General features: G+C 35.1%; 2 protein-coding genes across 6 annotated transcripts in view; both read left to right on the top strand.

The window, feature by feature from the left end:
* hdac8 (histone deacetylase 8) overlaps positions 1-5,950 on the top strand; it is a 50,736-nt gene extending 44,786 nt beyond the window's left edge. For 3 of the 4 annotated variants that reach the window (XM_087259062.1, XM_087259061.1, XM_087259063.1), the window contains exon 11: positions 5,260-5,945. In XM_087259062.1, the coding sequence (XP_087115188.1) occupies positions 5,260-5,282 (23 nt within the window). In that variant the 3' untranslated portion in view covers positions 5,283-5,945. 4 annotated transcript variants of the gene reach the window in all.
* Positions 5,951-13,272: 7,322 nt separating this feature from the next.
* Positions 13,273-19,334, top strand: cited1 (Cbp/p300 interacting transactivator with ED-rich tail 1). 2 transcript variants are annotated; one of them, XM_087260021.1, is made up of 2 exons: positions 13,273-13,417; positions 17,823-19,334. In XM_087260021.1, exon 2 carries the CDS (start codon positions 17,836-17,838, stop codon positions 18,292-18,294), a length of 459 nt encoding a protein of 152 aa, XP_087116147.1. In that variant the 5' UTR covers positions 13,273-13,417; positions 17,823-17,835; the 3' UTR covers positions 18,295-19,334.
* The last annotated feature ends 2,851 nt before the right edge of the window (positions 19,335-22,185 follow it).

The following is a 22,185-nucleotide window of genomic DNA, read 5'->3' as shown; positions in this document are numbered from 1 at the left end:
GCAGGAGCACCTGTGTCTGTTTGACGTGTAATCTGAGCAATACCACAACCAGGTCGAAAACACTCGGTTTGCGGACCGAGACAAAGTTTTTGGTGAATTTTCTTTTTTTCCTATTGTAAAGTCATGCAGTGTGAAACTCCTTTCGCTGATCCATCCTGTAGTATAAACACAGCACAGAGAGAACGCTAGCCCAGATAGTCATGCAGTGTAAGAACATCTGTGACACGACTACTTTGAAAATTGTGCAGTCTGAACTTGGCATAAGAGAGTCAGGTCAATGAAGCACATTGGCAAGTAATTGTTTGTGATGAACGTTTATTAGGCAGTAAATTGCACCTCTGAAATGCAGGCTTTTCTAAAGCCTCCTGTATTGATTTTCAACAAGTGCACACATCCCATGTGTCTCCGCTTCCAAATGAACCGCTCGCATCAATTAAACCATTTAATTAGGACTTTTCTATAGGACTGGCTGCTTGTTTACAGTCTTTATTGTCACGTAAGTGCCTTGTTTATTGGGGAAGGGAAATTGTCTGGAAGAAGGAATGGAAATGGAAAATGGGTGATATAATGTGGGATGTGAGGGACCTAAAAATCCCTTTGTCTCACCTTCCCAAACAAGTGCTGATCTGCTAATATGGGCAACCATTTCGCTGTGAAGAACTGGGATTGATTAATGCAGGTAATAAATAGACAGGCTTGCAGTTGTTGCACATTACCGGAGTTTCCAGGCACATCTGGGTAACATTTACGACACTCAGCCTTGCGCTATAAAACGCTGAAAAAAAACGAGTCAAAACGAGTAAACACCATACATTGCTGCTTTCAGTGGTTCTGATCAGCAAATACTGCAAGGTTTATCCATCTCAGCTCGCAGGCCTTATCATTTTAAACAGTGGGTGTTAATCGAGACAGTACTTTTTGTAGCAGACAACTAATAAAATAAATCTTTTTGTTGATTCCATCCCTGAAAACTATCCATATTTGGAAAATAAAACATATGTAAGACATGAGGACATCAGACAGCTGCTAAAAGCTGAATGTACATGGATTCATAAACATTTATGGTTTCCTTAATGTGAAACCGCTTGAGTTTTAGGAAAGGAAAAGCTTGCTCATTTTAAATAAGAACTACGGATAATTAGTCCAAAGGCCTCAAACCGCAACCTTCAAAGTCAAAGAAACATGTCATGCCTAAAAATAGTGTGAAAATGTCACATTTAATGCACGGCTTCCGATTAAACCTTCCACAATGAAGGCAGGTCTTTTTCAGCTGTTTACTTGACAAACTAGAGGAACAGCGGTTCTTTAACAGTTCTCTGATTCAGCTTGCAAATGATATATAAAGGAAGTAGGATTTTAAAGCTTGCTTTGTAAAGTGTGGATTCCCATTGGATCCTCTTTTAAATTCATATTCATTAGCCAGCCATAATGTTATCAACACAGCAGCTGGTGAGAACAAAAGGGGACGGTCCCTTTGCAGCTCAACTGTATAGTGCCTGTGTGAATGGACGGCACAATTCCAATGCAAATCGTGGTTTGTAAATTCATGTAAATTGATTTAGATGTTGAAATATTTGAATAGGTTGTGGTTCCGTGTAAGAGACGTCATAGGAAATCCTGTTTTTCTATTCCCTGATTTGCAGCCTGCTTTTGTATTCATGTCACTGTGACTTCAGTAAGGTTCAGTGAAACCTTTTATTATTTCCCAAATTCAACCCCCTATGCTTTTTCTTTTCATTTATTTTTTTTCTAGACTTCTTTTTAATTTTAAAAGCCTGATCAATACATAAAAGCAATACAACTTGGTCAATCTATTGAAGTCATGTTAAAATTAAATAATGGAAGTGCTGTTTAATTATTTCATCAAAATAACTTTAATTACTTTAAAAAGTCATTTCCGCTGTGAGACACTTTATTCACCTTATTCTTTGCTTATAAGTGGGTGCAGCCATTTGAATTATTTTGGCTCGAAACTTCCGGTGTCATTCACTTCCATTCATTTTTAATGAATAAAAACAGCTCGTTATGCTGCTTGATGCTGCAAACTGATTTTTTCTTATTGTATTATTCTGCTTTGTCTGTATAGTCATGAACACATTTGTTTATAGAGCAAGTAGTTTAACCGTTTTCTATGGTTTATCATTCCTAGTAATTTCTCCCATAGGAAACTGAATCTCAAGTTTTAAAACAATCACGAAATGAGCGCACTTCAGCTTTGAAGAATAAGGTCAATACGACACAAATACTCAGATTCTCTTACAATTTAGTGGAACATGTGTTTTTTTTTTCTGCCAACTACTGATAATATTTCTACATTTAATTTCTACAACAAATGTCACGTAGGTAATAATATGTTAAAACATGCCATGTTTTCATATATTTTTTATATATAGAGCACAACACAAGTCAAACGAAAACATTTGTTATTTTCCAGGGAAAACATTCTCTAAATCACTAAAATTGAGCCCCAAATGGCCCACTATACACTTATGCACTATGTACTTATACATTTACACACTTAACAGTATACTACAGCAGTGGTTTTCAAAGTGGGGGTCGGGACCCCCCAAGGGGTCGCGGGACAATAAAGGGGGGGTCGCCTGGTGATTTCCAAAAATCTATTTATTTATATTAAACCATAAAAATTACCATATTTTATCAATAAACTACTGAAGAGAACAATTGTTGTTCATAGTTAATATATACTATATAGTTAGTACAGTAGCTTACAGTTACTAATTCTATTGGATTGCGACCCCAGGGGTAATTACATGATTTTAAAGACATACCAATGGCGTCAGATGCAGCAGATTGATTTTATAACATCAGGTTAAACTCTCTGGCACATTTACAGCTCTGATATACATTAAAAAAGCATAAAATAAGAATAAAATTGGGTCTATTGGTGTGTGTGCGTTATTGCATGCAAGGTTTCTGTATATATAACTACCTCAGAGGATATTGGGGGTCGCGAGTCACTAGCATTGTTATTTTGGGGGTCGCAAGCTAAAAAGTTTGGGAACCCCTGTACTACAGTATATGTATGTAGTGTTGTCCCAAACGGGACGCTAATGTTGTTTTTACTAAGCGAAAGTTTAACGGTTGCTAAATTAGTGAAATAAATTACCAAAGTTCCAAATAATACCTGCCAAGAGTGTAACCGCATTCACCATCGGAAGTCGCTATGATCACTCTCATAGGAGAATACTGCTTTCACAATCAAAAATAAATAATCCAACATGAGCCCCGAAAGCTCTGCCCCTTCTGCTACATGAGCAAAGCAGCGACCGTTGAGTGCAGGACGTGTCCAACATTCCACACTTCGTTTTTACCAGTTGAATAAGGGCAGCATCCGATTATTTAAATTTCATTTATTATATTTAGAGTTTTCAGTGTGAACGCACTACTTATACTACACTATTTATACTTCAAAATGGTGTAGAATAGTGCACAAGTTTGTGATTTGGGATGCACCTTTTATGAATAAAAAATGCTTTTGCTTTAGCAAATGATTTGGAATTTGACATTTTTATTTGACTTTTATAGAATAAAGCAAATATGAACCTTATACTCAAACACACCTCGTAAAAACCAGTATTTCCAGAGAAAGAGAATTTTCAACTCTTCATTTTCTTTAATAGCTATATTTTTAACATGATCTCACGGCAATTCGTAACTTTTTGATTTAGTGGCTAATTCATATGAATTTGTACGATCTCATTCCTACAATTTAGTCCATTTTGCTTTTCTCCCAGTGACGGTTCGGGTGGGAGGGGTTGGGTACCACACCTCCTTTTAAAAATTGTACATTTTCATAAGACTGAACTCGAATTTGTACGAATTAGCCACTAAACTGACAAAATGTTTTTTCAAACTTTTATTTTGTATGTTTAAGACTATTGAATTTTTCTTTTGCTTCAGTATGTGTAAATGAAACGGCGTCGTTAATTTCAGACAAACAGAACATGAAGACTTCATATTTAAACGTTTATTAATTTTCTTTTGGCTTAGTTTCTATTTCAGAGGTCACCACGGTGAATGGAACCACCAACTATTCTAGCATGTGTTATGTATTCACACACACTCATACAATAATACTCATAGAATATTTTTAAGCCCGGGGGGGTGGGGGTGTTGTGGAGGTTGTTGTTGTTGTCGCGCGCTTACTGTAAAGCGGGGGAGGGGGGGTTGAGCGCGCGTACTCAAGAGCAGTGTTGTCCTGCGCCTACTGAAGGGCGGGACAGAGGGTGTGTCGCGTCGCGGGGGCACTTTTGATCATTTTGGAAGAGCACTTTCTATCCAAGACTAAAAAGGGCATGTGCACTGCACAGGTTGAGCCCTATGTGTGCACGTGCCTGAATATGGCCAATTTTATTCATTCATTCATACATTTTTTTCGGCTTAGTCCCTTTATTAATCTGGGGTCGCCACAACAGAATGAACCGCCAACTTATACGGCATATGTTTACACACAGCAGAAGCCCTTCCAGCCGCAACACATCATTGGGAAACATCCACACATTATCATTCACACAACTACACTACGGGCAATTTCGTTTATTCCATTCACCTATATCACATGTCTTTGGACTGTGGGGGAAACCGGAGCACTCGGAGGAAACCCATGCCAACATGGAGAGAACACGCAAACTCCACACAAATGCCAACTGACCGGGGCAACGATCTTCTTGCTGTGAGGCGACAGTGCTAACAATTAATCCACTGTATCGCATATTTAAACAATTTTTGGATTTAATGTTTACATTCACTAGCAAAATTGGTTCATTTGTATTTTTTTTTTTGGTAGTAAAGGTGCTATTCAGCACAGCTAAGTGGGTTCTTGGGCTCATAATCATAGGGGAATCAATTTTATTGATCAATAACACCAGTAATGGTTCCTTATGGGCTCTTTATGGTGGTTCAGGTTCCTCATCTTCAAAGGTATAGGTGTTATGTGGCACTTGAAGTGGTCCCCCTATGATTATGACCCAAAGGACCACTTTTAGAGCTATTTACCAGCATTTGAGCGTAGTATATATCATTTTGTGATTTATATTAGGTGTAAGTCTTTTGATTCATTCATCCAAAAATTTCTCAAATTCCATCTCGTTACACAATAAATCACTGATTCTGTTGTAGGACTTCATCCTGGTTTCATCTGTCTTTACTCCACAAGTCCATCGCTGTATTCTCAGTGTTTTCTGTAATTCATTTTTTGATTGTCTTTGCCCTGTCCTCTCCTCCTCTGCTTGTTTACAGGGAATCTGAAGAATGTAGTTTAGGATCGAGTCCACAGCTCATGTTTCCAAATCAGGCCCTGCTCTTCTAATGAAGACAGTATGTCGGAGTCATCGCCTGAGGGGAGCTTGGAAAACATTACTTGAATGTTTCCAGGGAACATTTTTTTAAATGGCGTGATGGGCCAGCGTTGCCACATTTTATTCAATGTTGGATCTATTTTTTATAAAAATCCAAAGGCGTTTGTGGAAGAAGCGCCACATGTTTTATGTGCGGTATGTCAAAAACAACATGTTTGTTTGTCTCTCTTTATGTTTTAAACTTGTTGGGATCATCTGCAAATGAGAATTGATAAAAAGCAGATTTGGTTTCTGATGACGGTGTCTTGTCATAGATGCTTTCCAGAAATGTGTCCAAAATGGTTCAGGAGAAAAGAACTGGGCAAGTCACTCAGATTTTTTACGGTTTGGCTGCAAATGATATTTTATAACTTTTAACTGCAATGTCTTGTCCAGTTATGGATTAGACATGTGAAATTGAATGGGCAGACTGACCAAAGGCCAAGTCATCGTGGTCATTTTGAGTGTTTTATTTTGTGTTGGCACGTTTATTTCCTTCAGAGTCAGAAGTTGAAGATGTTTCCAAGCTGTCTGTCAACTGTTCATTTTTGTATAAATGATTTTCTGTTAATAAAATACAAACAAAGATTGTATGTGTTTTCTTTTCTTGCAGTGTTTCAGTTTCACATGTAAAAGTTGTGCTCTTTTCACTATGATCTTTATGGATTTCTTTGTTGCAGAGGTTTCTCTGAATGGCACACCAAGTGTGATTCATTAAGTCCTTTATTAGCTTTGAGAGATGGGGCTTATTGCGTTTAAGTCCAATAAACTGATCCATGCTACCAAAAGAACGCTGTAAAACTCCCAGAATTAAGTACAGAGACGGGACTGATTTTCACCAGCTCACCCTTTTAAAACCCTAATGGTGTCGAAGCAAACAGTCTGCCCAGTGCTGCATGATCCTGCTTCTCTGTTTTTGTTGCAGGACAAATAAGGGAACAAATGGATTGATTTTATTTGCAGATAAGTGTGACACCCTCACTTTCTATTAGTTCTACCTTAAAAACTTTGCATATTTTTAGCGGTCAGTTATATTGTTATTGATATCTGTCTGCAGTTGTTAGTATATTAAAATGCATTTGCAGAATGTAATGATGCACAAAATGGAATGCACAGCTGGTGATTTTAACGTCAGAATTAAAATTGATCAAATAAAAGGTAAATAATTCAAATTTTAAAGTTTATTTCAACTCTAATGAAGATTTTGTGATTAATTACACACACACACACACACACACGCATTTAAGTCATTCCAGTCCAGACCTTCGTTCATCTTCAAACACAAATTAAGATATTTTTAATGAAATCCAGGAGCTCTCTGACCCACCAAACAATAACAGTCTTGAGTCCAGGAACCAAACATTACATGTGACTTCAGTGGTTCAACTGTAATCAAACAAAGCTCCAAGAAAAATTTGTGTTCCATAAATAAAACCGTGAATAGGACATTGCCTATCTTCTCTGCTGTGTTAGGTCATGGTGTGTGTTTACCACGGGCAGAATGATGTGTTGCTGTTAGTATCAGCAGTACAACACATTTGTCATTTTGGCAATCTGATGTGGAAGACACTGGTGAACAAAGTTTTTTATTTTTTTGCCACACAAAAGTGTACTTCTAACCAGTGTTGAGGTTAACAAATTACAAGTAACCAGTGTTAAGGTTAACAAATTACAAGTAACACGAGTTATGTAATAATAGTACTTTTTAAGTAACGAGTAAAGTAACGCAAAACTTTAAAAAAAAAAAGTAATATTATTTGAGTTCTTTTTTTGAAAATGTAACACGAGGTACTTTTTAGTTTGATTAATGAGATTATTAAAAAAAATTGTTGAACTATAAATAAAGTAGTCACAATGAATCACACAGTAAATAACTAAGTTTTTTTATGGACATCAGTAATCGAATTATTAGCTACGATCTGAAAAAGGCAGTAAATCAGGCGTTTACATGAGTTGCTTTTTTAATGTTTCTTTCATGATCCTGTTTTACATGTTATAGCACATAATTTGATTAACATCATTGCGTCACCATGCTATCCACTCTTTTCTCTGGTGTTTCATGTAATTTGGGGTGTTTGAATTTTAGTTTGTCAATTTTAGCCACAGTTTGGCACTTTTACTTTCATTCAGGAACATTTCATGCATGCCCCTGTGACAAACGAGATATTTGTTTAGTTTGGTTATGACATTGTTGGGATTAAATTAATAAGAAATCTCTGTTCACATGGTAGACTCTTAATCAAGTATTGTCTTAAACATATTAAAATCGGATTATTGGTGTAAACGTACTCACTAAGAGAATGTGTTCATTATTTTGAAAGCATCAAAGAAAAGGAAAAGGTGATTTTTTTTTTAACTTGTCATTAATCTGTACATACGGCATGTATAGCTCTGGGTCAGGATGTTCCCAGATAACATTATCCTAAATTATTATTTTTATGTGTTTAGGAAAAGTAACGCAAATGGTAACGTAACACATTACTTTCCATAAAAAATAACTAAGTAACGCAACTAGTTTCTTTTTTGGGGAGTAACTCAATTTTGTAATGCATTACTTTCATGTGTAACTTTCCCCAACACTGCTTGTAGCTTTGTATATAGTTGAACCACCATGACAAGTGACTTGAAATTATAATATTTTTGGATCCTTTTCCGGACTTGGACATTTTCTGGAGGTTTCTCAAAACTCCTGGACATCCATCAGGACTCACTTTCTATAAGGATGAGAGAGCTTTTTTGGATTTCATCTAAAATATCTGATACTGACGATGAAGCTCTCAGGCAATTGGGATGACATGAAGGCGAGTAGAGTTATTAACAAAATTTAACATTTTTGGGTGAACTAATCCTTTAATGCATGTTTTCTTGTAAGACTCCTTTACCCTTCCACATTTCAGGCTTAAAAATGTCTTAACTTACACTCACCAGCCAACTGCTTGTTAACACAAATTTCTAATCAGCCAATCACATGGCAGCAGCTCAATGCATTTAGGCTTGTTGACATGGTAAGGACGATCTGCTGCAGTTCAAAACGAACATCAGAATGAGGAAGAAAGATGATTTAAGTGACTTTAAACGTGGCATGGTTGCTGGTACTGTTGAAAATACATGCTGAGTATTTCAGAAACTGCTGATCTACTATGATTTTCACGCACAACTGTCTTTAGGATTTACAGAGAATGATCTGAAAAAAAGAAAATATTCAGTGAGCAGCAGTTCTGTGGGCACAAATGCCTTGCTGATGTCAGAGGTCAGAGGAGAATGACCAGACTGGTTCCAGCTGATAGAAAGGCAGTAACGCAAATTACAACTGAGGTCTGCAGAAGAGCATCTCTGAACGCACAACACATCCAACCTTGAGGCTGATGGGCTACAGCAGCAGAAGACCTCACCGAGTGCCACTCCTGTCAGCTAAGAACAGGAAATTGGACAACAGAAGATTGGAAAAACGCAGCCTGGTCCGTTGAGTCTCGATTTCTGCTGCGACATTTGGATGGTAGGGTCAGAATTTGGTGTCAACAACATGAAAGCATGGATTCATCCTGCCTTGTATCAGCGATTCAGGCTGGTGCTGGTGGTGGTGTAATGGTGTGGGGGATATTTTCTTGGCACACTTTGGGCCCATTAGTATCAATTGAGCATCGTGTCAACGCCGCAGCCTACCTGAGTATTGTTGCTGACCATGTCCATCCCTTTATAAACACAGTGTACCCATCTTCTGATAGCTACTTCCAGAAAGAAAACACGCCATGTCCTTAAGAATGAATCATCTCAGACTGGTTTCTTTAACATGACAATGAGTTCACTGTGCTCAAATGGCCTCCACAGTGACCAGAACTCAATCCAATAGAGCACCTTTGGGATGTGGTGGAACAAGAGATTCACATCATGGATGTGCAGCTGACAAATCTGCAGCAACTGCGTGATGCTATCACGTCAATATGGAGCAAATTATTTGAGGAATATTTCCAGTACCTTGTTGAATCTTTGCACGAAGGATTAAAGCATTTCTGAGGACAAAAGTGGGTCCAACCAGGTACTATTAAAGTGTACCTAATAAAGTGGCTGGTGAGTGTATATTTTTGCATGTGTATATTTTCTTTTAAGAAACAAAACATTTTATGATTTAAACAAGACCAAACAACTGTCAATGGGTTTAAATGTTCTGAGCCAATTTCCCAGAACTCAAGACCTATGTCAAATAATATTTTTTTTTCCCTGAAGTTAATGTAATTTAAGCAAATTCCTTTTGCAATTGTAAACAACATAATAAAATATAAAAGAACAAAATAGTTTCAGTCTAATATATTTGTTAAATAATATAATGATGATCATTTGGAAGGTTTTAAACTTTAACAATTTGCTAATAAATGTAAACTTTTTCACCTAAAAAAAATGGTTTTTTTTATTATTACAATAAGGTTTTTAAAAATATGTTAAATTAAAAATGGGCAGAAACCAGCTACTAAATTAGTCAGGAAACATTATTCCGCCAGCTGTTTTAAAATAGTATAAAAAATTACACACACTAACCTTAAAAAATAACTGACATTTGGGAGGAAAGTTAACTTGTGTCTGAATAACAATAGTCACCTCTCTGAATAAGGCTGTATAGCCTATTTGTTATTTTATTTATTTATTTATTTTATCGCACAAACCATCAGGAACATACAATATAAAATACAGAGATTAACAATATATTCAAGACATTTATTGGATTTGTTTTTATAATAAAAATCATATATATTTTAATGTAAAAATAATATTTTAAATAAATTTTGTCACTTTGAAACTATAATTTTCTAGATGTTTACAACGCTACGTTCAAAAAAGAAATGACAAAGGCTCTCTTTATATGCATTACAGAAACTACAGATGTCCTCCATTTGAATGTACTATGATAAAGATTTTACTGGGTAAATTGCATGTAGTGTTTTAAAATGAATTTCCTTAATTTTATTATTAATAGTGTATTTAAAGAGAGTTTAACATGCTCTTTCAACTATAATAGAGTTCTAGAGAAAATATGCCTCAAGGAGTAAATTTATTTTGCTTCTGAGTAATATATATTATATTATATTTTTGTGATTATATTTGTATCAGTTAACTCAACACCTTAATTTTGGATGTACAACAGACAGGGAATTATAGAAAATGTGATTTTGACAATTGAATAATGTTAACAGAGATAGATTTGATGATACCTTAAATTCTCTAAACAGTAGAGAAATTGTTGATAGACCCAAATTGTTCATATAGAAAGGTTTAAGATAATTAATATCTCTAATAAACCAATTTAATAAGAATAAATGTTTATTTGAAGAGGTTATTTTCCGTTGTTCCAAATAAAAGAGGTGTGAGGAGAACATTTGTGAGGGCAGGATAACACATTTTCCATGCAAGAAGAGCTTGAGCCTATCTGTTAGTGTTGATAATCATACCCGAGCTGCTGACGTTATGGCACCTGCTCATCTAGTTGTCTGTTTGACATCTCAACGAATTTTATGCAAAGTGTTCATCTGTCTTCCCTGATGACGCGTTCGGCCTTTCACTCCGACTGATGTATTCACGCCAACAGATTTGTACAGATTTGTTTTTGTCAGCGCTGGCCTGAAATGAAGTATTCGAGGAGTGAGGCCCATTATAATACACAAAGGTGGTCTTTATGACATCAGTTCTCGAGTTGTGACACAACAAAGGGCACGTCAAAACCGTTTGTCTTCATTTGCATAACGTTTCCCTCAGGAGAGGAGCAAATCCTTTAGCCGTCACTTCCCTGCTCATCTACATTTGAAGTGTCCCCGTGAATGACGACAGATGCGGCCTTTAAACCCGTTAAAACGGATAATAAAGCTGTTTGGTTGCGTCTCATCTTCCATCAATTGGCTCCTGAGAAAAGCGCCATTTTGTTATAGTCGATATCGATCGGAACCTGTTTTTAATTCATGGTTGTTAAATTTAAGGCAGTTAGGAATTACACATTATAGTTTGGTCAGTTTTATAATTTACAATATTCATTTATTCACTCATTTTCCTTTGTCTAAGGCCAAGTCCCTATGAGTCACCGCCACACCAGAATGAACCGCCAACTTATCCATTATAGGCCTATTTTTTACACAGTGGATGCCCTTTCAGCTGCAACCCAGTACTGGGAACACACTCTACAGCCAATTTGGAGCTGTAGAGCACCTGACACCCAGCCGGGACTCGAACCAGCTACCTTCTTGCTGTGAAGCGACAGTGCTAACATTGTCGCCCTAATTTTTTTTTTACATTATTGATCAAAATTTTACATTTATGTGTAAATAAAGCTGGGACTGCGTGTTTGTTGTAGGTTTGCCAAAGAAAACCCGTAGGACTTGGTGTTAATTACCTCAGATATATTGTTTTTACCGCCTGTGTGTGTGAATGATGATTAAGTGAGCTATTATGGCAACAGTGATTAAGGTGTGTGTGAGAGAGAGAGCGCGCAGTGAGTGAGCGCGCATCTGTCCTCTGCGCGCACTTTAGCTTGCAAACCGAAAACACGGATATAAATCCACTCTGAAACAAGGATCTCTTTTAAATGTCAGGAGATTTTTGTCACATACATAATTCTTAGGCTTATATATGTGACCTTGGACCACAAAACCAATCATATGTTGCATGGGTATATTTTAGTAAAAAGCAAAATAAATAAATAAATAAAAATTAATGGGTGAAAACTATTGCTTTTTTTTGTCATGTTCTACTATGATATTTGGTACATTTTCTAAATCATGACTTTAGGCTATGTTTGGTTAGTGGTTAGTTAGCATTGCTAAAAATTTGAACATCTTCGAAGGCAAATTTTTCATAATTTATATTTTTCTAACCCTCATATTCCAGATTTGCAAATAGTTGTACCCAAATATTGTGCTACTCTAACGTACCATGCATCAATGGAAACTTATTTATTCAGCTTTCAGATTTGAAATCTCAATATCCCAAATAAGTAGTCCTTGCCTACGTTGAAAAAAACTACGGCTATGGCTGCCAAACAAAAACCATAAAATTACGGTAAATTTTTACTGACTAAAATGTCAGTAATTTGTCATTAATGATAAAGTACATAAAATCAGTCAAACTGTCACACACTAGTCAAACTGTTAATTTAGACAGATTGTTTGTCATTTTACTAAGTTTTGAATATAATTTAAAACGACAAAAATTTACTGTAAAAAGTTTAAAGAGATTTTCTGTAAAATTAGTTTTTTTTTCAGTGTACACTTATGAATTTTGTGGTAGCAAATAGACCATGATAAGTAGGCCTTTAACCAGCAAAAAAGAATAAAATATTGTCCTATAAACTGTGATATTATATAGAGATAAAAATATATTAATAAAAAAGAGAGCTGTATACAACAAATGATGTCTATTGTGTATTGTGAGCCAATAATGCACAAAGTTAGACATTTGAGTAAATTCTATTTAGTATTTTAATAAAATAATATTATATTATAATATATATATATATATATATATATATATATATATATATATATATATATATATATATATATATATATATATATATATATATATATATAATGTGTATGTGTATGTATGTATGTATGTATGTATGTATGTTGTCAAAATTATAATAAGCTATTTGTCAAGCCTCAAACCTACTTCAGAAGCATAATGGCATATGTTTTTTTGTTTTGTTTTTTGCTCTAAACAAAGATAAAAACACTCGTTGGAACATAAAGAGAATGAGTAAAGTATGACATTCGTTTTGGACTAATCATTTTCAAATGCCATAACAGATTTCCCCCCGATCATCTTTTCTCAGTCCGGTTTCTGATGCTCCATGTCGTGTTTGTGAGAGGACTCTCGGGTGCCTCTTGAGAGCATCGAGTGTGTGTATTTAGGCTAATGCCTTTGATTCAGTAACAGTTGATTGAGAGTGCTCTCTGCAACAGGACGGAGAAACATTTCTTCAAGTCCGGCGTCTACTTCGCATCGGTTTTTGGCAAATAGTACAACAGTGCTTCGATTCAACAGCTTTATTTTGTGCAGTGTCTATTTAGATATAGATGGTAAGCTAATTTATGCAAGTTATAATAAAAAAAAGTATTAGTTTTTTTTCTCGTACTGGATTCGCAACACCAACGTAGACAATTTTTCCTATAAAGGTAAGTTTACAAATAAGTAATTTAACAACTGAAATACTAATGTAATGTATTACATTACTTATATTTTCTAAATGTAAAGTGATGTCTAAATGGTTAGTTTGAACTTTGTAGGCTAAGTTACTTGAATCTGATGAATACAAGATTTTTTTCTATAAAAAGTAAGCTTTTAGAAATCTATCTATCTATCTATCTATCTATCTATCTATCTATCTATCTATCTATCTATCTATCTATCTATCTATCTATCTATCTATCTATCTATCTATCTATCATATTGCAATTTCTCTCTAATAGTCAAAGTTTATAATCCAGCCAATGTTTAAATAGTTTATGTCAGCAACTTATGTTACCAAATTATGGTAAGAAGTGTTTAACAGTCAATTTTAACGCAAACAAGATAGAAAGCGAATTTCCCTTGCGTTAAAATGTTCTTTTCATCCAAGGGAATTTTTTTATTCCCTTGAATGAAAATGTCCGCGAATTCGGGGGCAAACTGGACTGTTAAACAGACAACACTTACCCACATCATCTCACTGGTTAGTGAAGGAAGTGTGCAGTTATCTGTCTTTCACTAGGCAGATAGAGAGACTGATACCCTGGAAAACGCTCAACAGTTTGAATGACAATACATTATTTATTGTCTGTTGTGTTGTCTTGTTGGAGATAGTGTAAATCCAACAAATTAAACTGACTAGTCCAACATAGACGTGAGGTTTTGCAGATAACCGCAGTTCAGTTTTACATTCGTCTTGGTCTAATTAAGTCGTGGGCTTCACCATGTTGTGTGTGTGAGTGACTGCTTCCAGGCTATGAATAATGAATACAATGAGCTAAACACAAAGATCTGGAGATGAATGCCCCACAGCTGGGATGAGCTGAGCCTGTGTGCTGCTCATTGCTGGAGGTCCATTGCAGCTGCATACCAGCTTTCAGCAATTATGCCTTCCCTCAAAAGAATGGCTTTAAGTGGGGATTGAGGAGAGCGCAGCAGCACATATGATGAAGTGCCTCATTACTTGTCCTCTGTGTGAGTGTGTGAGAGAGCACGTGTGAGACGCAGGAGGATATGGAGTCACAGGACACTGTCACGTACTCCATAATTAACCCCACATCTGAGGGATTATGAATGGCTCATCTCTACAAATAGTCTTGGAAAGTCATATGATTTGCTGCCCTTCTGAGCCATTGATAAACTCTTGCCTTGTGATCTTGGTTAAAGACACTTTTCATACACACATCAGCAGCTTTTATGGCTGGAATACACTGCACAACTATGGCACCAATTCTTTGCTCAGATTTGCAATCTGAACGAGTTGGCACTAGTTGGCAAAAGTTATATCAAGTGATCAGTTGGAGATGACAGTTTTAAGGTCTATTTTTTAAATACTTTATAGAATTTCTTTTTAAATATTTGCACACAAAAAAATTGCACAAAACAGAAAAACAAGCATTCAACAACAACAAAATTATAAACAAACATCCCCAACACTCATTTGCCTTTTGCGGCTTTAACAGATGAGACACATAGCTAGCAGTCTGTAAACATTAAAGTCTTCAAACGTCACACAAATGCACAGCAAGTGACAAATAAATAAATAAATGTGAAAAAGGAAAATGCAAAAAGATAAACGATACGCATCGATCTTTTGTAATTGTATGAGATTAAATATTCTCCTGCTATAAGTCTTGTAAACCGTCAATGTTTGAAAAAAAAGGAAGTTTATTTTTTGAACCTTTGAGAGTAAATTTTTTTTTTTTTCAAGCTGCATAAAATGTCGCATCTTTGATCCATCTACTGTGTTGGGGGCTCAGTTTTTTTCTAATAGAGAAGAATTAAGTGCTTTGCCGATAACGTGGTAAAAGCAATTACTCTACATATATTGTCTTTAAGCGCAATATTTTCAGGGCAGGTTCCGAAAATTGCCAACAGGGGTTCAGGTTCAATATAAAAACCATACATATTACTTTTAAGGGCCATTTTAAACAAATGTTTAATTTCATGTTTAACTATTCTGCCTTATTGAAAATTGGGCTTTATAGTGGAATGTTTTATTATAATTTCAGCATAATCTACAAAAACTGGATTTAGTTATCTCTGTGGATCTCTGTGAATGGAAATCATTTTGTCTATGTTGTAAAACAATACAAAAAAACAGTTTTCTGTTCACGTTTACGCAACAGTTGACAAATTATGGAGGGAAACAACAGTCAAAAGGATTTCTGTTCACATGGGTTCACTAAAAGATCACGTGACATCAGCTTTCATAAAATGACATTTTGGTACTTTAGAAGCAGACAAAAGCTCTTCGTTTCAATTAGGCATATTTTCAATTCATTATTTTAATTGGCTCATTTTGAAAGGTAATAACGCAATTATACTGTAAAACAGTGAGAGAAATAAAAACATTTGTGTCCGTGACCACAAATCTTGTTTAACGGGTATATTTTTTGGGAATAGCCAAAAATCTATTGGATGAGTCCAAATGATCAATTTTACTTTTATGCCATAAAACATTTGAATATTAAGCAAAGATCATGTTTTATCAAGATATTTTGAAGGTGTATTAAGATATCTTTATTAACACATTTGATTAATTTAGTATATCATAACATTTTGATTGCTAATAGGGATTTTTAAGCACATAATTTGGACTTTTCAGTTTTCAGATTCTTCGTAATCTGCGAATTTTAAAAATGGCTTTATCTAACTGTCCTAACAAACTGTACATCAACAGAAAGCTTTTTTTTAGATGATGTTTATATCTCTGTTTACAAAACAAAAGTACTCTTAAGACCCTTGGTTTTGTGGTCTACACTCTCAGAAATAAAGGTACTTGAGCTGTTACTGGGGTGGTACCTTTTCAAAAGGTACAAATTTGTACCTAAAAGGTCCATATTAAAACCTTAAAGGTACATATTAGTACCTAAAAAATACAAAAGTGTTCCTCTTACATTTTTGTTAGGTACTAATATATACTTTTGAGGTACAAATATAGACTCTTTAAGATCAAATGTGTAACTTTTAAAAAGGTATCACCCCAGTGACAGCTCAAGTACCTTTATTTCTGAGAGAGTAGGGTCACATTTTACTGGGTCTAAAATGTCTTAAAGTCCAAAAGTAAAATTTTAGGCCTTAGTCCTTAACTTACTGAAAGTTTGTATTTTAGGTCTTACAACAAGTCTTAATTTCCTTTGTTCATGTACAGTATAGCTACCCAATCTGGCCAAAACCCATACAATCACCAACAATCATCTAATTAAAACTTTCAACTTTTATTCAAAAAGGTCATTTGAACTCTATTTATCATAATGTTTAAACATGCTCCGTGTATTTACTGCTGAGGACACTGACCTGGACAGATTGTTGTGTATAGATTTAGTTTATTAAAGTTTTTAAAACTTAAAAACTTTTTTTCTTTTAAAGAGTTTATGTTGGAAACAGTCTATGGATATAAATAGAGCTTGCTTGTTCTTTACATAATATTCAAAATATTTTGCCTGGAAATATCTAAAATATTTTATTATTAAATTATTATTGTATTGTTAAATGTATTAAATTATAATGTTTTTTGATAGGGCAAATAAAAATCTTTTCCATCTGGGCCATTTGAAATGTCTTAAATTTAACTTGATGGAGCTGCAGAAACCCTGATTTTAGCTGCATATCAATGGTTATTGGAAATGAAACCATGTTTAATCCTCATTTGCAAAATAACCAAAATCTTTTGTAAATGTGGAATGTAAACGAGACAAGAACATGTATTCCTTAACTTGTACTTTCAAAAACAGTTTTCAACAGGTTTTCAGCCCCCCTAAAATGGCATTGTTGTGCAAATGAATGTCCAAAAGCCACACCGTTTTTAAAGTTGGTGTTGTGTAAACACCCCCTATAGTGCTTTATGATGTAAACACATTCTTAGCTTCAGAATGAAACCGTCAATTCATAACAAATAACATTACACTAGAGTTATCTATCATTTGGGGATGAGGCCCATGAATTTGTTTCTATGGAAAGTCTTGAACGGCTGGAAGTATGTGGTGATCCTCGGGCCAATGTTGCAAGCTAACAACACTGCAAAATTTAATGTTCTTGGTTATCTAATGTCAGTCAAAAAGCAAACAACAGATAACCAATAAATTACTATTTGCGTCCAATATCAATTACTCTCAAGTGTATTTTTTGAAGTAGCATTTACTTCATGATTGTTGATTTAAACTTTTTTACATGTATGCAGTGTGTTGCAAATTGAACTATAATGTAGCATACTTGTGAAATGATCTTCATGTTATCATTGTTTTCCCCCCCCAGGCGTGTTCATCTGATGAGCCTGCTGTGTTCTAGCACCACCATGAAGGACCGTGACTCTCTCTCCCTCCTGCACTACTCTGGATCCGGCAAGACCAGTCCTCAGTTCCCCTCTGCGTCCCTCCATTCTGGTTCCCCGGTGTTGGCCAAACCCCAGCCTTTCTGCCTACAGTCCGGCCCACACCTCATAGCCTCCATGCAGCTTCAGAAACTCAACAGCCACTACCAGAATCTGACCTCCACAGCCACAACTGGGCCCGGCCGAGGGTACACCGCCTCCATGTTAAGCCCAGGACAGATCTCTAGTCCTGGGGCGGCGCAAGCATCCGGCATCATCGATTCGGACCCAGTGGATGAGGAGGTTTTGATGTCACTGGTGGTGGAGCTGGGTTTGGATCGTGCCAATGAGCTTCCAGAGCTGTGGTTGGGTCAGAATGAGTTTGACTTCATTGCGGACGTGCCTGCTGGCTGCTGACCAAATCTTCATTAGAAATCCAAAGCGTCCATTGAATGGCAATTGAGTTTGTCAATGAACACTGTCAGATGTGAACAGTCAAGAGCTGTTAGTTACGAGGACGGACTTCTGTAGGTTTGCCGTTATGTGAGGCTTTCTGGTCGTAGAGGAGAAGAGGACTGGGCACGCATACAACAAAAGGCCAACATGTTTGAGAAGACATTTTCCCTGCCTTATCTATACTTCCAAAGCTTATTCACATCCTTTAAGCCACATAAATGATACGTGGAATGGATTTGCCACCTCAAAGAGAAGTTGAAGGACAAGCAGAAAATGTGGTTTGTAGAGAACAAAGGATTTGGGCTGCCGGTTGTTCTGGCTGTCCGGACTGGTGGTGTTAGATGACTGTAATGGGAGGTTATGGTGAAACTGGTGCGCTCCGTCGAGCCCCTTCATCATTGGAGAGACTCCCTGGAGAAGCCATGTCACCACAAAGCCTTGCTGGCCACAGAGGAACTCGACCTGGCTGAACGTTTTCCATGGTTAAATATATTAATGAGACGTGTCCGTTTACCCCATAACTCAGCCTGCGTGGTCTGATAGCCTTATTTTTAAATTTGTGGATATTTCTTTAATGCACTTACAATGGTAATGTTCATCGCCCTCAAACGTACTGTCTACAGCCTTTTTTTATTTTCCTCAAAATTGACATTTACTTCAGTTCTGTTCTGTTTGTAGGCTTTATGAGTAAACGAGTTAATTGTAGTGTAGCTCTATGCAGGCCTTGTCCAAAATCCACAAATATGTTAGACATTGTGCATGCTTAAGGTTCATTCGATTACCCATTGAAAGAAGACCTTCTTTCAGATATTTTCTGTCATTTCACTTCACTGTTTTTGAACTTTGTGACTTATAAAACTTAATCAAAGATGTTTTTGCTTTAGCACTTTTCTTTTGTTTTATTTTTCTACATAAAAGAGAGTTATTCCCTATTCTATTTAAAAGTGTGTACGTTTCAGTTTTTTTTTCTGAATGTGAGAAAATAAAGTAACAAAGCACAACACTGTCTTTTTCTTTCTAATAAAAACCAAACGATTTTACACTTCGGTTAGCACTGAGCAATGCATTTTTGACAGTATTTGTGTTGTCATGTTAGACAAACATTTAAGTTGTTCCATTGCTTGATGATGTTAATAATGAATAAATTTATTTAAAGGTTATATTTGTTAATGTTAAAATGAACGTTAACTAAGATTAGCTATAGTATTTTTCATGTTAAAAAGTGGGACTAAATGCTTGAATTGAATTAAACATTTAACAAAACTTGCAGAGCTTAAAGAAAAGATGAATTGATCAAAACGTAAACACATTTTTACATTTTATATCAAAATAAACAAAAAAGAAAAAAAGTATTGTTAAATTAGAAACAAACGAGTTCAAATGGTAAAAAAATGCTACTTTACAGGGGCTAAGCTAAACTTTAGCCGAACACTGAGCTAGAGCTGCCGCTGCGCTACAGTGGAAGATGATTAACTGGGTAGTACTGTCATCTAGTGGCCAAACTAATTATATACACCTGAACTTGATTAGTTTGGTTTTGGAAAAAGAAAATCAAAAAGTAAACATCACAGCCCAAGTTTATTTTCAAGACAACTATGTCACAGAATGGTTAACGAAGCTAAGATGCCAAAACCATATTTCGATGTAGTCATTTAGAGGTCTATAGAATGTTATGAAATGACTTTTTGTTTTTTTTACCTGTTCTCCATTACCATGGACTATATTGCATTCCTTCTTGACCCCTGGGCTGTGAGTTTTATTCGCTATTGGCATATCAAATAGGGGCACTTCAAATCATCATTCAGTTGTTGTAACTACTCGTGTTACTATTTATATTCACTGCCTTCTGTTTACAGTTATTTTATTATAAACTCATTTAATTCAAATATTTAAAATGAAAAATGTTTCCATGTGAAATGCTGCTATAACAATAACAATTTGGATATATATTATACGAATGTTTTCTTTTCTACTTAGTTAATAATATATCAGTTGTTTTCATCTCACTTGCTGTTTGTGCTCAACACAAAAATCACAAATAAAAAATACATTTACATTTTTTAAATGTATTTTTTAATTATTATTTATTATTTTTTTATTAACAAGAACCAGCATGTAAAGTTTTCTTATACAATAAAATCACTTTACATTTCTTTACAAGAATGAATTAAAAGAAAAAAAAAGAAATTAAAGGAGAAGAAGAAAAAACACAGAGGAGAGGGTACATAATTATCAAATTCCATACAAATATATCACACACATTTACCAATTTTAGTTATAAACAAGAGTTATAAATGCACTTTTGCTACAGGAAATGAATATATACAAACATTTTTATGTAAAAATATTAAAGTAGGAGCATATTTTAATTGTTTTAATTGCTTTTCTATTTTTAGACTTGGAAATCACTTTTATGTTCTTTTGAATCTCTTTTTCTAGCACCATGAACAGAGGTTTGCTTTTGGCAAACTTGAATTTATGTGTGTGAAATTTATATAATAATAAAATAAAGTTTATAATAAAACCCGCAATTACATATTATACCTAGATAAAGTTAAAATAAAAAAATAAAAAACTTAAAATGATCAAAATCAAAGAGTTTTTTCAATCCAACTCCACCAGACTCGTGTTCTACACATCCCCAACATTTAATGAAAATTAACACAGTGCATGGGGGGACCCCAAATAACACTGTGCATTTTAATATAATTTTACTGTTAATCAATTCCATCAAAATTTCCACATTGCCATTAAAAAAGTTTTCACCAAAATAGCGAAACCCTTTTAAAGTTTTTTTTTCTTTTCTTCAGATGACTGAGGAACAGCTTTTTCCCCAGAGCTGTCTCCCTCCTGAACTCTGCCCCACACTGACTCTTTTGCCCCCCCAATACACCCCCCACTCTCCTCTAACTTAAACTCCTCGCAATAACTGCACTGTTTAACATTTGCACGTTTAAAATTTGCACATTCACTGCACCACATTGAACTGTTTACTTATTGAACTGTACATACCCACTGCATATGGACATTTGTAATTATGTACACACCCACTATACATATACACTTGTAATCATGCTTATTTATCTGCATACTACTGATTATTAATAGCAACCTGTACATATATTCATATATTGTAACATATACACCTGTAATCATGTTCATCTATCCCTGTGCATATATTCATATATTGTAACATATACACTTGTTATCATGTTTATCTATCTGAACACTACTGTTTATTAATAGCAACCTGCACATATATTCATATATTGTAACATACACTTGTAATCATGTTTATTTATCTGCACACTACTGATTATTAATAGTAACCTGCACATATATTCATATATTGTAAATCTGTTCATAGCTTATCCAACCTGTATATAATGTTCATAGTACATCCATCTGTAAATATCACCATAGTTTTCTATAACTGCACTTTATAACTTATTCCTGTCTCCTGCACTTGCTGCTATTGCACTGCTGGTTAGACCTAAACTGCATTTCGTTGCATTGTACTTGTACATGTGTAATGACAATAAAGTTGAATCTAATCTAATCTAATCTAATCTAAATGGCTTGTATTTTATACCATAGTTTTTCTATAATGGCACTTTATAACAATATCCTGCCCTTGCTGCTAATAATCTAATCTAATCTAAAGGGAAGATGCAGATTTACTCACTGATTGCAAACCTTCATGATTTTCGTAATTTTTTTCTGTTGTAAATAAAAGAAGTTATTTTGAAGAACGCTTGAAAAGCTGTAATTATTGACTTCCATAGAATGAAAAACAAATACTATGAACATTGATGTTACAGGTCTCCAACATTTTTCAAAATATCTTCTTTC

This window comes from Danio rerio, chromosome 7 (assembly GCF_052040795.2).
Source record: "Danio rerio strain M-AB ecotype USA chromosome 7, GRCz13ab, whole genome shotgun sequence".
NCBI classification, from domain to species: domain Eukaryota; kingdom Metazoa; phylum Chordata; class Actinopteri; order Cypriniformes; family Danionidae; genus Danio; species Danio rerio.
The sequence above is the reverse complement of the archived record's forward strand: the minus strand, read 5'-3'. Positions and strand labels throughout refer to the sequence as shown.